General features: G+C 49.2%; 1 protein-coding gene and 1 long non-coding RNA gene across 3 annotated transcripts; one reads left to right on the top strand and one right to left on the bottom strand.

The window, feature by feature from the left end:
* Positions 1-102: 102 nt before the first annotated feature.
* Positions 103-7,371, bottom strand: LOC126943156 (uncharacterized). Its single transcript, XR_007721714.1, has 3 exons — positions 7,323-7,371; positions 4,653-4,832; positions 103-198 (listed from the first exon to the last, which is right to left on the bottom strand). It is a non-coding gene; the product is annotated as an uncharacterized LOC126943156 (long non-coding RNA).
* On the top strand, positions 3,907-14,524 carry KLK5 (kallikrein related peptidase 5). Of its 2 annotated transcripts, none has more exons than XM_050771555.1 (6): positions 3,907-4,304; positions 4,928-5,011; positions 7,528-7,783; positions 8,501-8,757; positions 8,843-8,976; positions 14,038-14,524. In XM_050771555.1, exons 2-6 carry the CDS (start codon positions 4,939-4,941, stop codon positions 14,191-14,193), a joined length of 876 nt encoding a protein of 291 aa, XP_050627512.1. In that variant the 5' UTR covers positions 3,907-4,304; positions 4,928-4,938; the 3' UTR covers positions 14,194-14,524. The 2 variants fall into 2 exon arrangements, with proteins under 2 accessions (XP_050627512.1, XP_050627511.1); XM_050771554.1 differs by lacking the exon at positions 3,907-4,304 and adding an exon at positions 4,538-4,645.
* Positions 14,525-16,070: the final 1,546 nt, after the last annotated feature.

Raw genomic sequence — 16,070 nt, 5'->3', positions numbered from 1 at the left:
GTTTGGGTGGGTGGCATTCTCACAGAAGGAACAACATGTAGAAAAACCTGGGGGTGTGAGGACACCTGTGAAATGTCCTGGATGGTGGAGGCTGGAGTTTGAGGTGGGAGAAATGAATGACGTGGCCGGAAATGTAGGTCAGCGGAAGATGATGTCACTGAGAGCCAGGCAGAAGAACTTGGACCCGATCCCGAGGGCCTGGAGAAAAGGAAGGACACGGTCAGATCTGGGCTTTAGAAAGACCCTATAATCTTTGTCTTAAGAATCAAAGAAATGCAACATTTTATCATGGGGGCGTGAAGAATCAAAGAAATGCAACATTTTATCATGGGGATGTGATGGAAGGAAGTGGCTGATTTGTGAGCTGATGGAATTATGAAGTCATGTGAATGGCCTGGGCCCCCCTTGACCAACCTTCTCTGGACAAGCCGTGAAATTCACCAGGGTCACCAAGAGGAACCCAGTCAATGACGGTCAAGACCAAAATCAGCTGCAGTTAATTGAGAGAAAATTGGTTTTCTTTTTCTTTCTTTTTTTTTTTTTTAACGGAGTCTCAGAGTTTCACTCTGTCACCCAGGCTGGAGTGCAATGGCACAATCTCAGCTCACTGCAGCCTCTGCCTCCCGGGCTCAAGCAGTTCTCCTGCCTCAGCCTCCTGAGTAGCTGGGATTACAGGCGTGTGTCACCACACCCAGCTAATTTTTTTTTTTTTTTTTTTTTTGTATTTTTCTTTTTTAGGAAAGACAGGGTTTTGCCATGTTGACCAGGCTGGTCTCAGACTCCTGACCTCAAGTGATCCATGCATCTCGGACTCACAAAGTGTTGGGACGGCAGGCGTGAGTCACTGTGCCTGCTTGAAACTGGCTCTCTGAATGGATAATAAGAATAATGATAGTCATGACAACAATAATAATAATAATAATTTAAAATACACTTATCAGCACTTGCCAGGTACATAGCTTAACTAATTTGTGCCTTACATATATTAACTTATTTGATCCTCATTGCAAGCCTGTGAGGTGGATACCATTATTGTTCCCATTTTACAGACAGGGAAACCAAGGCACAGAGTGGGTCCATGGTGTGACCAAAGTCTCACAGCTAGTAGGTGGCCGCACCAGAATTTAAATGCTAGGGGCTGGTGCCACAGTTTGGGCTTCTAACCACTCTTCTGTACTGAAGTCTTCTTGTAATTCTGATATGTTTCAGAACTGAGCATTAAAAGGTTTAGACATCCAACCCTTCGTATGAATTTTATTTTATTTTTTGAAGCAGAATCTCTACACTTTCGGTATTTTAGGTGATTGTGTGTCTAAGAGAATTTCACCTGTTATAAGGAAAGCCTTGTGACTTCAGCTTTAAATGTGTAATAATTGAGCTGTGATTTTTAAGATGGCGTTACACCAAGTTAATATCCAGCATTGGGATATCTGAAAGAATGCAACATGGATCGTATTTATGAGTTCATCTGTACACTCAGATGTACAAACTAATTTCAATGCTTTGGAAGTGTTGCCTAAAAATCAAGGGACTTCCAGAAGAGATTGAACGTGTTGGTTTTAGAAATGTAGTTTAAAATGTCTGAAGGTGTTTAGTTAACTTAGTTTGTCAATAGGACCAAACATTATTATAAGGACCCCATAGGCCAGGCGCGGTGGCTCACGCCTGTAATCCCAGCACTTTGGGAGGCCGAGGTGGGCGGATCATGAGGTCAGGAGATCGAGACCATCCTGGCTAACATGGAGAAACCCCGTCCCTACTAAAATACAAAAAAAATTATTAGCCAGTATGCCTCCTGTAGTCCCAGTTACGCGGGAGGCTGAGACAGGAGAATCGTTTGAACCCACGAGGCAAAGGTTGTATTGAGCCGAGATTGCGCCACTGCACTCCAGCCTTGGCAACAGAGCGAGACTCTGTCTCAAAAAGTAAATAAATAAATAAATAAATAAATGCAACAGATGTCTAAAAGTAAGAAAAAAAAGATTTATCTAGACCAAAATGGGTTGTAAATAACTTAAAAGACTAAGGAAGAAGTAGGTCACTGGTTTTGTCACTTAATTAATTAATTAATTAATTTGGAGATGGAGTTTCACTCTTGTCTCCCAGGCTGGAGTGCAATGGCGTGATCTCAGCTCACTGCAACCTCCACCTCCCAAGTTCAAGCGATTCTCCTGCCTCAGCCTCCTGAGGAGCTGGGATTACAGGCATGCGCCACCATGCCCGGCTAATTTTTGTATTTTTAGTAGAGACGGGGTTTCACCATATTGGCCAGGCTGGTCTCAAACTCCTGGCCTCAGGTGATCTACCCACCCTGGCCTCCCAAAGTGCTGGGATTACAGACGTGAGCCACCACACCTGGCCATGGTTTTGTCACTTTAATGAATGAAATATTAATTCTCGTAATCAAAATAGACCCCAGAATAGGTTTTTGTTACTTTGGGGGTTTTTTGTTTTTTCATTTTGTTTTTTTTTTTGCTGTGCACTAAAACCAGTCTTGAGTGCTCTAAAATCTCCCCTTTAACAGAATTACAGATGTGAGCAACACAGCTTGGTTTGTTTTTTACCCTCAAGGAATGAGGGCTCAAAGAGGACAGTATGTTCAGGAGTCTTTGTCATCTTGTTCACGGACACCTGAGTCTGATTGTTCACGGACACCTGAGTCTGATTGTTCATGGACACCTGTGTCTGGCACATCACAGATGAATGTTTAGTTAGTTCTTACTTCCTAGTGAGGACAGAGACAAGGAGACACGAAGACAGATGCAAAGAGCTGGCAGCAGACGGAAAGAAAAACTGGCGTAGAGACAAGGTCAGGAGAGGCGGCCTCAGATGGCCTAGGAGTGGAGAGGGAGAAGCCACCTTTCGGGTTCCCCACCCAATACCCATTTCCCAAGCCATCTGCCCCTTTCCTGGCCTCTTGATCTATTTTCCCATCAACAAGTAGCCCTGCCCAACGTTCTCACCCATGCCTGGCCACACCAGCCGAGCCACGGCACCTGTGGGTTCCCAGACTGGGTCCCTGCCTCTTTCTGGGCCCAGAGTGAAGGCAAGAGAAGGAGTTGAGGGCTCCCTGTGCAAAGTGGCTTGGGTCTTCCCTGCCCAAAATGCAGGGAGAGGGAGGCAGAAAGACAGGGAAGGAGGAAGGGGTGGGGAAGAGAGAGAGACAGAATAATACAAATACAGAAACACAGAGAAAACACACAGAGAGCCTGGGACACAGGGGCACACAAAGCCAGAGAGAAAAGAGAAGATACAGAGAGATACAAAGGGAGACACAGAGGTCTAAAGAAAGAGAGATTAACAGAGAGTCCCAGATACACGCAAAGGGGCAGGAGCATGGTTTTCAGGGTGGTGTCTATGATCATCCTCTTGATTATGGTGATGGTGTGACAGGTACCTAAAGCCATCAGACTCCACCCTTTAAATATGCAGTTTGGGCCAGGCATGGTGGCTCATGCCTGTAATTCCAGCACTTTGGGAGGCAGAGGTGGGTGAATCACTTGAGGCCAGGAGTTCAAGACCAGCCTGGCCAACATGGTGAAACCCCATCTCTACAAAAAAAAAAAAAAAAAAAAAATCAGCCGGGCATCGTGGGGCACCTGTAATCCCAGCTACTCCGGAGGCTGAGGCATGAGAGTCGCTTGAACACACAGGAGGTGGAGGTTGCAGTGGGCCGAGATCACAACACTGTCCTCCAGCCTGGGCGACAGAGCAAGACTCTGTCTCAAATAAATAAATAAACAAACAACCAGTTTGTTATACCTTAGCTATACCTAAAAAAAAAAAAAAAAATGCTGTCAACAGATAGAGCAGAAGTGAAATAAAGGAAAATAAACGGGCTGAGAACTCTAAGGTATATTTGACAAATCACTCAGAACCTTTAAAAAAGAGAGAATCACAGAGGCATAGAGAGACAGAGGGCGAGGAACGGGGAGACAGCACCACTTGTGGCCCAAGGAGAGAGAAACAAGGCTCCTAAGACAGACAGAGAGAGAGAGAGAGAGAGAGAGAGAGAGAGAGACAGCCAGAGAGAGAGAGACAGAGAGACAGAGAGGCAAGAGGGAGAGAGAGAAAGAGAGAGGGGTGGGGTGGAGAGAGACACGAGATATTGAGACAGACTCAAAAAGACAGCCCTGGGAGAACCACAGAGCGATGGAAGAAGACTCTGAAAAAAAAAAAAAAAGAAAAAGACAGAGACAAAGATGGAAAGAGGAGTATCGAGCGAGAACAGACAGTGGTGGAATGAGCAAAACGCGGAGAAGAAAGCAAGCAATCCAGGCGCCAGGAACAGTGACACAGAGTTGGTGAGAAGCCAGATCCCTAAGGCTGGGGGAGGCAGGGAAGGGGCTGGCCTGGCTTCCGGAGACCCCTCCCCATCCTCCGATCCAGGGAGGTAGGGAGTGGTATGTGGGATGGGGTGGGGGGTGCTCTGGGGGTGGAGATGGGGGGAGCAGGAGGAGCAATTGCTAAGGCCCAATAGGCACCTCATGGCCCGGGAATGTGCCCCAGGGAGCAGTGGGTGGTTATAACTCAGGCCTGGTGCCCAGAGTCCAGGAGGAGGCGGTGGCCAGGAAGGTGCAGGCCTGAGAAATCCGCGGCTGAACTGGAAGCGAATCCCCCACCCCCTACCTGGGGGACAGGGCAGGTGAGACCTGGGGAGGGTGGCTCAGCAGGCAGGGAAGGAGAGGTGTCTGTGCATCCTGCACCCACATCTTTCTCTGTCTTCCCTCCTCGCCCCGTCTGGAGGTTGCTAGACTCCTATCTTCTGAATTTCATAGTGCCTGGGTCTCAGCACGGTGCTGATGGCGGCACAGCATCCTTGTGCTTCCTCTCTACCTGGGGAAATAAGGTAGGGGAGGAAGGGGAAGTGAGTTAAGGGCTCCCGGGATCGCCTGGGCCTCCCAACCGTCTGACATCCCCCATCCAGGTGCAGCGGCCATGGCTACAGCAAGAACCCCCTGGATGTGGGTGCTCTGTGCTCTGATCACAGCCTTGCTTCTGGGGGTCACAGGTAACCAGAACTCTGGGGTGGGGGGCGTGGGAGAGGGAGGACTGCCTCTGCGTCTCTAGAGTGCCTGTACCCTGGGGAACTGTGTGAGCCTGGGCGTGACTCCGGGACTGGGTGAATGTGAGTCTCGGTCTGTATTTGTGGTTGTGCGATTGTATGTGGCCCTGTGACTGCCACGGTGTGTGTCGGGGAGGGGGATGCCTTTTCCCATATCAAGTGACTGTGCGGCAGGTGGCACTGACCCTTGGAGGCTGTATGTGTGGTTTTGTGATTGTGTGTGCATTTAAGATTGTGTGTGGCTCTACAGTGATGTGGGTGAATGCATGTGGCACTGGGGGTGTTTACTGTGTGTTTGGCTGTGTGTGGTGACTTGGCTTTGTGTATGACTGCAGGGATCTGCAGTTCCTGTCCCTGAGGTACCGGGATTTCATGCAACAAAAGCGGTCATCACCATGAAAATGTGTGACTGTGTGCTTGCAGGCGATTATGTGATTGTGGCTGAGTGCAACATTATGGGTGCTTGTATTTGTGACCTTGTGACTACCTGAAGCTCTATGTAGGGGTGACTGTACGTGACTGTGTGTGTCTGTGTGAGGCGGTGTAAATACTACGGTATGTGTGATGGTGCAGTTGTGTGTCTGGAGTTTCTGTCTGCCTGGAGGGATAGAGGGTGCAGGGATGGCTGTCTCTGGGAGATGGGTGCTAGGTGACCGACTTGAGGTGTGTGCCTGTGTGCAGAACAGTATGTGGCAGTCTGAACATCTATGCAAACACGGCATCTTTGCGTGCACTGAGACACTGTGGATGAGGGTGTGCGAACCCGCAAGGCTGCCCAGGAGCGTATGTACCTGGTGAGCGTGTGTACCTGGAGACAGAGCTGTACTGTCAGCTGCGCCTGTGGAGGCAATGCGTGCCTGTCTGCAGAACCGCGTGCACGCTTGGAGGTTACTGCTGTTGTGTGCGTGGTTCTCCGGGTGAGTTCGTGAGTGATGGTGGTGCCAGGGCCATTAGCAAGGGTAAGAACCAGGCCGGGCGCGGTGGCTCACGCCTGTAATCCCAGCACTTTGGGAGGCCAGGGAGGGAGGATCACCTGAGGTCGGGAGTTGGAGACCAGCCTGGCCAACATGGTGAAACCCCGTCTCAACTAAAAATACAAAAAATTAGCTGGTGTTGTGGCGCATGCCTGTAATCCCAGCTACTCGGGAGACTGAGGCAGGAAAATCGCTTGAACCCGGGAGGTGGAGGTTGCGGTGAGCCGAGATTGCCCCATTGGTCTCCAGCCTGGGGCAACAAGAGCAAAACTCCATCTCAAAAAGAAAAAGAAAAAGAAAAAAAGGAGTAAGAACCAGTGAATGGGCGTGGGAGGACTGATGAGGGAGTGGGGCATGTATGTAGTCTGTAGGTACATGAGAGGAGGGGATTGACAGGATCCAGGAGGCAAGGTTGTATCCGAGAATTCAGAAATCTATGCCTGCTCTTCCCCTCCACGTGGCCCCTTAAGCTGAGCCCTTCTTTCCTGGTCTAGCTTTGGGAACCTTAGCTCCGCCCATGAGCTCTGACCCCACCTACTTTCCTCAACCACGCCCCTAGGCCAGACTCTAGTTGACCCCGCCTCAGGCTGCACCCCTCTGAGCCAGGCTCCAGTCCCTATTCTGTGGGAACGTTCTAGAACCCCCTTCAAAGTCAGAGTCAGAAGTCAGAGGTTTTTTTTTGTTTGTTTGTTTGTTTTGGAGACAGAGTCTTGCTCTTTCTCCCAGGCTGGAGTGCAGTGGCGTGATCTCGGCTCACTTCAACCTCTGCCTCCCGGGTTCAAGTGATTCTCATGCCCCCACCTCCTGAGTAACTGGAATTACAGGCGCGTACCACCACGCCTGGCTAATTTTTGTGTTTTTAGTAGAGACGCGGTTTCACCTTGTTGGCCAGGCTGGTCTCGAACTCCCAACCTCAGGTGATCCGCCCGCCTCAGCCTCCCAGAGTGCTGGGGTTACAGGTGTGAGCCAGTGCACCCCGCCCAAAGTCAGAGCTCTTTATAGGAAACTCTAACATGTAACCCTGGCCTTGGCCCTGACCAAGTCGATTCCAAACCCCTTCCTGCCTCCAGCCCTGACCCCACTCACTGAGGCCTGACCCCACTTCCTGAGACCAGTTCCATCCCTAAAGCCCTGGTCTCCCTCCCATCCCGAGGCTCCAGCCCCCACAGCCTTGGCTCTACCCCTGAGCTTGTCCAGGAATCCTGTACCCAATTTTATCCTCCCATTTAGTTCTAGCCAATTCCAGGAATCTGTGAGGTCCAGTTAGACTCCAGTAACCCTACCTGAGCCTGGGCTCTGTTCTTGAGCTTGAGCCTGGTCTTGAGCGGTGCCACTCTTATTCTCCAGGCCCCGCCCCTAACCCCTGGCCCCGCCCCCTCAGCAGGTCAGACCCCCCACCCTCTAGCAGGTCTGGCCTCTTGAGTCTGAGACCCACCCCGAGCCCAAGCCCCGCCTCTGAGCCCCGCCCAACCCATTTTCCGTCCTCAGAGCATGTTCTCGCCAACGATGATGTTTCCTGTGACAATCCCTCTAACACCGTGCCCTCTGGGAGCAACCGGGACGTGGGAGCTGGGGACGATGCCCGGTCGGATGACAGCAGCAGTCGCATCATCAACGGGTCCGACTGCGATGAGCACACCCAGCCGTGGCAGGCTGCGCTGTTGCTAGGGCCCAACCAGCTCTACTGCGGGGGGGTGCTGGTGCATCCACAGTGGCTGCTCACGGCCGCCCACTGCAGGAAGAAGTGAGTGGGAGTTCCAAGAGGAAGGCTGGTGGGGAGGGGGAAGTGGGGTTGGGGGGCATGGAGGTGAGGGCTGGTGGGGATGGGTTGGGAATGTGGGAGCAGCAGGAGGTCGAGTTGGGGATAGGACTAAGGATGGAGTTTTGGGGGAGAGTAGGGTGGGAGGATGAGGTTGCAGAGGGGCGAGTGTTGTGGTAGGGAACAGGAAGGAGATCAGGATGGGTTGGATTCGGGGTTAAGAGCGTGTAATTGTTGAATGGTTTGGGATGGAGGTGGAATTGGGGTTAGGGGCGTATATTGGTCGAATGGTTTGGGATGGAGGTGGAACTGGGATTGGCTTTAGAATTGGGGGTGGGTGAAAATCGTGCTGGGGTGGAAATGAAGATGGAATAGAGATAGTGTTGGGATTGGGAGCAGATATAGAATTGAGGGTGGGGATTGGAATTGGGGTTGGGGTTGGGGATGGTTGGATTTGGGCTCGAGAATGCATGTGTGATGGCTTCTGGGTAGGGAAAGGATTTGGGCTGGGAATGGGATGGGTTTGGAATTGTGATTGGGGTGGGGACAGGCATGGAATTGGGGACCAAGATAGAGTTGAGGATGGTTTGGGGACTAGGGGTGAGGGTGGGACTGGGGCTGGGGCTGGGTGTGGGGTTGGGATTGGCGTTGGACATGGAGATAGAGATCAGGGCTGGTGGTGACCTGCCCCATCTTCCTCAGAGTTTTCAGAGTCCGTCTTGGCCACTACTCCCTGTCACCAGTTTATGAATCTGGGCAGCAGATGTTCCAGGGGATCAAATCCATCCCCCACCCTGGCTACTCCCACCCTGGCCACTCTAATGACCTCATGCTCATCAAACTGAACAGAAGAATTCATTCCACTAAAGATGTCAGACCCATCAACGTCTCCTCTCATTGTCCCTCTGCTGGGACAAAGTGCTTGGTATCTGGCTGGGGGACAACCAGAAGTCCCCAAGGTGAGTGTCCAGGTTCTTCTCGATACCGACCCATCTCTGCCACCTTCCATCTTTCTCCACCTCTCATTGTGTTCCTGTTTGACAGTGCACTTCCCTAAGGTCCTCCAGTGCTTGAATATCAGCGTGCTAAGTCAGAAAAGGTGCAAGGATGCCTACCCGAGACAGATAGATGACACCATGTTCTGTGCCGGTGACGAGGCGGGTAGAGACTCCTGCCAGGTGAGGACACCTCTCTCTTTATTCAGCAGATGCACACTGAGTGCCAGCTCGATAACATGAACTTTGCCAAGTTCTGAGAATCCAGCCATTGCCAAGACAGTCAGGACCCCTGTTCTCACAGAGCTCAAACCCTAGAGTAGTGGTATTTAGTAGAAATAATGCTGAGCTGCTTATGTCATTTCCAATTTTCTAGTAGCCACATTAAAACAAGAAGAAAAGGCCAGGCGCGGTGGCTCAGGCCTGTAATCCCAGCACTTTGGGAGGCTGAGGCGGGCGGATCACCTGTGGTCAGAAGTTCAAGACCAGCCTGACCAACATGGCAAAACTCTGTCTCTACAAAAAAAAAAAAATACAAAAATTAGCCGGGCCTGGTGGTGGGCACCTGTAATCTCAGCTACTCAGGAGGCTGAGACACGAGAATCACTTAAACCCAGAAGGTGGAGGTTGCAGTGAGATGAGATCGCGCCATTGCACTCCAACCTGGGAGACAGAGTGACACCTTGTCTCAAAAAAAAAAAAAAAAAGAAGGAAGGAAAGAAAGAGGTGAAGTTAACTTTAATAACCCAATGTATCCCAGATACAATCATTTCAAAGTTTAATTAATATAAAACAATTATGAATGAGATACTTTACGTTCTTTTCTTGTTTTCATATCAAGTCTTTGAAAGCGAGTATGTATTTTATACTGACAGCACATCTCAATTTGGACTAGCTACATATCAGGTGCTCAGTAGCCACATGTGGCCAGCAGTTACTGTATTGGATAGCATGGGTCTAGAGGGAAAGATCAAGGCTGTTTTGTACGGTTGGGCAGGTTGTGCACTGCATAAAGATACCACATTTAATGGGGGCACTCCATGTTACAGACATCAGTTTTGGCAGTTTTCAGGCATGTGGTAGTGAAGTGTCTTGTTTCAACAAAATCTGTCATATGACAGTTTTCCAGCAAGTGCTGGTAAAATATCTTGAGGAGGAAAAAGAGAAATCTGGTAGGTATTTTTACAAGAGAATATTTAATACAAGGGATTTATTACAAAGCTGCTGGAAGGGCTGGAGGAACAACAAGGTTAAAAAATAAAATAAAAAACTCCGTGGTCAAGAATCTGCATAAATAGGGCATATTCAGAGAGCAGTAAGGGTTAACCCCAAAACGAAACATGGTTTTAGGATAGTAAACAATAAGGGCAAATATTCAAAAAGGTGGTCAGGGGAGCCTCCTTGGAGAGGTGGCATTTCAGCAGAGAATGGATGACACAAAGAAGCTAAACTCGTGAAGTTTAAGGGGAAAGAAAAGGCATGTGCAAAGGCCCTGAGGCAGAAAGGAGTTTGACTGATTCAAAGAAGAAAAGGAAACCAATGAAAATGGAGAACAAAAGTGGGGGGAACAGTAGGAAGTGAGGCTGGAGGGGTAGGCAGGGGTGAATGTTCTACCAGTATTTACTGGTCACCAGCACAGAGCTTCCCTATGTTCTAATGGAAGCTGTATCTGCTGAGGAAGACAGAATTTAAAATCAAACTGTTACATCAACCAACACCCTCCTTTGTAAGGGATCTAGAGGGACATAAGTTAACAAGCTCTCATTGGCAGGGTGTGCATTTCAACAGTAGATAGGAAGCTGAGGATTCAGGAGTACTCCAGTCCCATGGCTACAAAAAGCTCCCCCCAAAATTGTACAAACCTGACAATTGCAACAACTTCCCAGCTCTCCCAGTTTCTTCTCTGTGCCCTGGGTGTAGGGGTGGGTGGCGATGGGGGAGACTTTTAACAGAAGAAAGCACATCTCGGCCGGGCGCGGTGGCTCACGCCTGTAATCCCAGCACTTTGGGAGGCCAAGGTGGGCGGATCACAAAGTCAGAAGATCAAGACCATCCTGGTTAACATGGTGAAACCCCATCTCTACTAAAAAAAAAAAAAGTAGCAAGGTGTGGTGGCAGGCACCTGTAGTCCCAGCTGCTGGGGAGACTGAAGCAGGAGAATGGTGTGAACCTGGGAGGCGGAGCTTGCAGTGAGCTGAGACTGCGCCACTGCACTCCAGCCTGGGCGATGAATGACACTCTGTCTCAAAAAAAAAAAAAAAAAAAAAAAGACACATCTCATTCAAATGGTAGCATTTAAAACTATTTAGCCTTTCTGTAGGCAAGGTTACTGTCTTGTTTTTCCAGACCTCAAGGTGTTTTTTTGTTTGTTTGTTTGTTTTTTCATACCGGTGTGTGGTCTGAGTGTGACCACTAAAAGCTGCAAGCAAGAAATAATAGCAACAACAACAATACTAATACTAATAGTATAAAAATAATAGCAATAGCATCTGGCTAATTGCTGGACACTGTTTTAAGTAGTTTGCATGCCTCCACTCACGAACTCATTCACCTGTTATTATGAGCCCTATTTTACAGACAAGGAGCCAAGGCTCAGAGCAGTTAACTAACAGCCTCTCAAAAAAAACTCTGCAGAGGTGTTAAGTTTAAAAAATAATGAGAGAAATGAAACCACAAGAAAGTTGAAATTTAGAGGTCCAGGCAGCTAAGCTGGTTTGCCTTGAAACAGTGTCTGCTACTGAGAAAAAGGCAAGTCTTGGCGTTCCTAATAATTGATTCCAGGACTCTCTCATTATTCACATTTTGCATGCATATAAATAAGAAATGAGGCCATGTGCAATGGCACATGCCTGTAATCCCAGCACTCTGGGAAGCTGAAGTAGGAAAATCACTTGAGCTCAGGAGTTCAAGACCAGCCTGGGCAACTAATTTAAAAAATAAAAATACAAATTGTTTTTATTTTAGTAGATTTTATTCATACTGCTCACATAATTATTGTAGTATGTACATATTTATCTCTAACAGAGATAGATATTGCTTTTCTTTTCTTTTTTTTTTTTTTTTTTTTTTTTGAGATGGAGTCTCACTCTGTCACCCAGGCTGGAGTGCAGTGGCACGATCTCAGCTCACTGCAGCCTGCACCTCCCAGGTTCAAGCATTTCTTCCACCTCAGCCTCCCAAGTGGCTGAGTTAACAGGCACCCACCACCATGCCCGGCAATTTTTTTTTTTTTCCCGTAGAGACGGGGTTTCACCATGTTCACCAGGCTTGTCTTGAACTCCTGACCTCAAGTGATCTGCCTGCCTCAGCCTCCCAAAGTGCTGGAATTACAGGTGTGAGCCACTGTGCCCAGCTGGGAGATAGGTATTTCTCTCTACCTCAAACAGAGATCCATTCAAGCTACTTTTCATTTTCTTCATAAATATTAGCCAAGTGTCTATTTTGCACCAGGAATGGTTCCAGGTGCTGTGGATATGGCATCGGGCAAAACAGACCAAAAACTTCCTGCCACATGGACCTCATGTTCCCCAAGTGGGATACAGGCAATAAAGAGTAGATAAATATGTACTAATTTTTTTTTTAATTAGCTAGGTGTGGTGGCTTGCACCTGTAGTTCCAGCTACTTGGGAGGCTGAGGTGGGAGAATTGCTTGAGCCCAAAAGTTTGAGGCTGCAGTGAGCCATGATTGCACCACTGCACTCCAGACAGCAGCCTGGATGACAAAGCAAGAGCTTTTTGTCACAAAGAGAAAGAAAGAGAGAGAGAAAGAGAGAGAGAGAGGAAGGGAGGAAGGGAGGAAGGGAGGAAGGGAGGGAGGGAGGAAGGAAGGAAGGAAGGAAGGAAGGAAGGAAGGAAGGAAGGAAGGAAGGGAGAGAAAGAAAGGAAGAAAGAGAGGAAGGAAGGAGGGAGGGAGGGAGGAAGGAAGGAAGGAGAGAGAAAGAAAGGAAGAAAGAAAGAGAGGAAGGAAGGAAGGAAGGGAGGGAGGGAAGGAGAGAGAGAGAAAGGAAGAAAGAGGAAGGAAGGAAGGAAGGAGAGAGAAAAAAGGAAAAAAGAAAGAGAGAGAGGAATGAGGAAGGAAGGAAGGAAGGAAGGAAGGAAAGGAGGGAAAAATGACTGTTGAAGAGCAGTGAGTATTATTATAGGAGGGTAATTATAGGGAGGTATGGGGAATTGAGGACAGGAAACACAAATTAGTCAGCGCGAATGGATTTCTACTGGGAGTGATTCTGCCCCCTAGGAGACATTGGCAATACTAGGAGACATATTTGGTTGTCACAACTGCGTGGAGGGTCATTACTGGCATCTAGCGGGTAGAGGCCAAGGGTGCTGCTCAACATGCTATGATGCACAGGACAGGCCTCCACAACAAACCATTATCCAGCTTCAGATGCCCACAGTGCCCAGATCGAGAAGCCCTCATCCAGGGGCTGAGAACTGTATTTTTGTAGAAGGGAGGTATAAGGATGGATTGGTGGAGAGTGAGGAAGGAAGGTGTGTGTCCAGTAAGAGAAATAAAGCCTGCACAGTCCGGAGGGGAGAGTCAGAGAGAAAGAGAGGTGGAGACACACACGATGAGGGAGACAGGCTGGAACATAAAGTAGAGACAAAGATTCGAGATGTGGAGAGGCAGGGTCACAGACCCCCCAAAATGATGTGTGGACAAGAGGAATCTGGAAGAGGAAGAGTGAGTGGAGAGTGACCAATGGGGTCTAAAGGTTGAACTTGGAGGCCGGGCATGGTGGCCTACGCCTGTAATCCCAACACTTTGGAGGCTGAGGTGGGCGAATCACTTGAGGTCAAGAGTTCGAGACCAGCCTGGCCAACATGGTGAAACCCCGTCTCTACTAAAAATACAAAAAATTAGCCAGGCGTGGTGGTGGGCGCCTATAATTCCAGCTGCTTGGGAGGCTGGGGCGGGAGAATTGGTTGAACCCAAGAGATGGAGGCTGCAGGGAGCTGAGGTCGGGCCACTGCCCTCCAGCCTGGGCAACAGAGCAAGACTCTGTCCCCCCCACAAAAAAAAAAAAAAGTTGGATTTGGGGTGAAATAGTAATAACATTCTCCCTCTCTTTTTGCCTGCGTCTCCATCTCTGTCTTTTTCTGCACTCTTCATCTCTGTACTTTCCATCTCTGTGTGTCTGTCTCCATCTTCTCCATCTGTGGGCATCTCTGGGTCTCTCGTGTCTCCTTCTGCCCACCTTGCCACATCTCTGCCTCTCTCGTGCCTCCCTTTCTCTCCCGCAGGGTGATTCTGGGGGGCCGGTGGTCTGCAACGGCTCCCTGCAGGGACTCGTGTCCTGGGGAGATTACCCTTGTGCCAAGCCCAACAGACCGGGCGTCTACACCAACCTCTGCAAGTTTACCAAGTGGATCCAGGAAACCATCCAGGCCAACTCTTGAGTCATCCCAGGGCTGAGCACACCGGCGTCCCCACCCGCTGCAGGGACAGCCCCAACACTCCTTTCAGACCCTCATTCCTTCCCGGAGATGTTGCAAATGTTCATCTCTCCAGCCCCGGACCCCGTGTCTCCTGGACTCAGGGTCCGTTTCCCCCACGGTGGGCTGACCCTGTTTCCCTAGCTGAACCTTGGGAACAATTTCCACAACTGCCCAGAGTGGAGGTTGCATCCCAATCTCCCTGGGGCACTTTCATCCCGAAGCTCAGGGCCCATCCCTTCTCCGCAGCTCTGCCCCAAATTTAGTCCCAGAAATAAACTGACTGAGAAGTGGACTCTGCGTGTGTCTCCTCCCTGTGCAGGGTGGCTGTGAACAAGTCACATCTCCCTCTCCAGGCTCATGTGTTTTGCCTATGCGGTCACTTGCGTTACGAGAAACAGAGGTCCGGTCGGACTACTTTTCACCTTCTTCATAAATATTGGCCAGGTGGCTATTTTTTATTTATATTTATTTATTTATTTTTGTCTTGCGATGGAGTCTCACTCTGTCAACCACACTGGAGTGTAGTGGCACAATCTCAGCTCACTGCAACCTCCACCTCCCAGGTTCAAGCGATTCTCCTGCCTCAGCCTCCCAAGTATCTGGGATTACAGGCGCGCACCACTACGCTCAGCTAGTTTTTGTATTTTTAGTAGAAACAGGGTTTCACCATGTTGGCCAGGTTGGTCTCAAACTCCTGACCTCAAGTGATCTGCCTGCCTCAGCCTCCCAAAGTGCTGGGATTACAGGCATGAGCCGCCACCCCTGACCCCAGTGGCTATTTTGCACCAGGAATGGTTCTAGGTGCTGGGGATAAGGCACTGGGCAAAACAGACCAAAAAATTCCTGCCTTGTGGAGCTCACATTCCAGGAGTGGAAGACAGACAATAAAGAGAGATGATTGGGAGGCCGAAGCGGGCGAATCACAAGTTCAGGAGATCGAGAACAGCCTGGCCAACATGGTGAAACCCCCTCTCTACTAAAAATACAAAAATTAGCTGGGCATGGTGGTGCGTACCTGTAATCCCAGCTACTCAGGAGACTGAGGCAGGAGAATCGCTTGAACCTGGGAGGCGAAGATTGCAGTGAGCTGAGATCACACCACTGCACTCCAGCCTGGCAACAGAGTAAGACTCCATCTCAAAAAAAAAAAAAAAAAAAAAAAAGAAGAGAGAGAGAGAGAGGTGCCATAGCAGTTATGTAAGTAACATGAACACAATGAGAGCAGGGCATGAGGCAAGAGAAGAAATGTCATGGGTAGGGAAGTCTCTGCATTGGATGATCAAGGAGGGAATGGGAGGCAGCATAATGCCTCCCTCCCACTTCAAAATGCCATCTTAACTTCTGGAGCTTGTGAATATGTTACCTTCTATAGCAAGGGGGCTTTGCTGATGTCACTAAGGGTCTTGAGATGGGGAGATGATCCTGGATTACCTGGGTGGGTCCAGCGTGATCAGAAGGGTCCTTATAAGAGAGAGACAGAAAGATCAGAATGAGAGACTGGAAGATGATATGCTGCTGGCTTTGAAGACAGAGGAAGATAAGCGTGGTGACTCACACCTGTAATCCCAGCACTTTGGGAGGCCAGGAGTTCAAGACCAGCCTGGGTAACATAGGGAAACCCCATCTCTTAAAAAAAGAAAAAAAGAAAAAAGTTTTTTAAAATTTGCGGGGAGTGGTGGTGTGTGCCTGTAGTCCCAGCTACTCGGGAGACTGCGGTGGGAGGATCACCAGAGCCCAGGAGTTCAGGACTGTAGTGAGCCATGATTGCACCACTGCACTCTGGCCTGAGCAACAGAGCAAGACCCCATCTCTAACAATAATAATAATAATGAAGATGA

Source organism: Macaca thibetana, chromosome 19, assembly GCF_024542745.1.
Source record: "Macaca thibetana thibetana isolate TM-01 chromosome 19, ASM2454274v1, whole genome shotgun sequence".
Classification (NCBI taxonomy): Eukaryota; Metazoa; Chordata; class Mammalia; order Primates; family Cercopithecidae; genus Macaca; species Macaca thibetana.
Note: the sequence above shows the minus strand (reverse complement) of the source record. Positions and strands in the feature narration are given on the sequence as shown.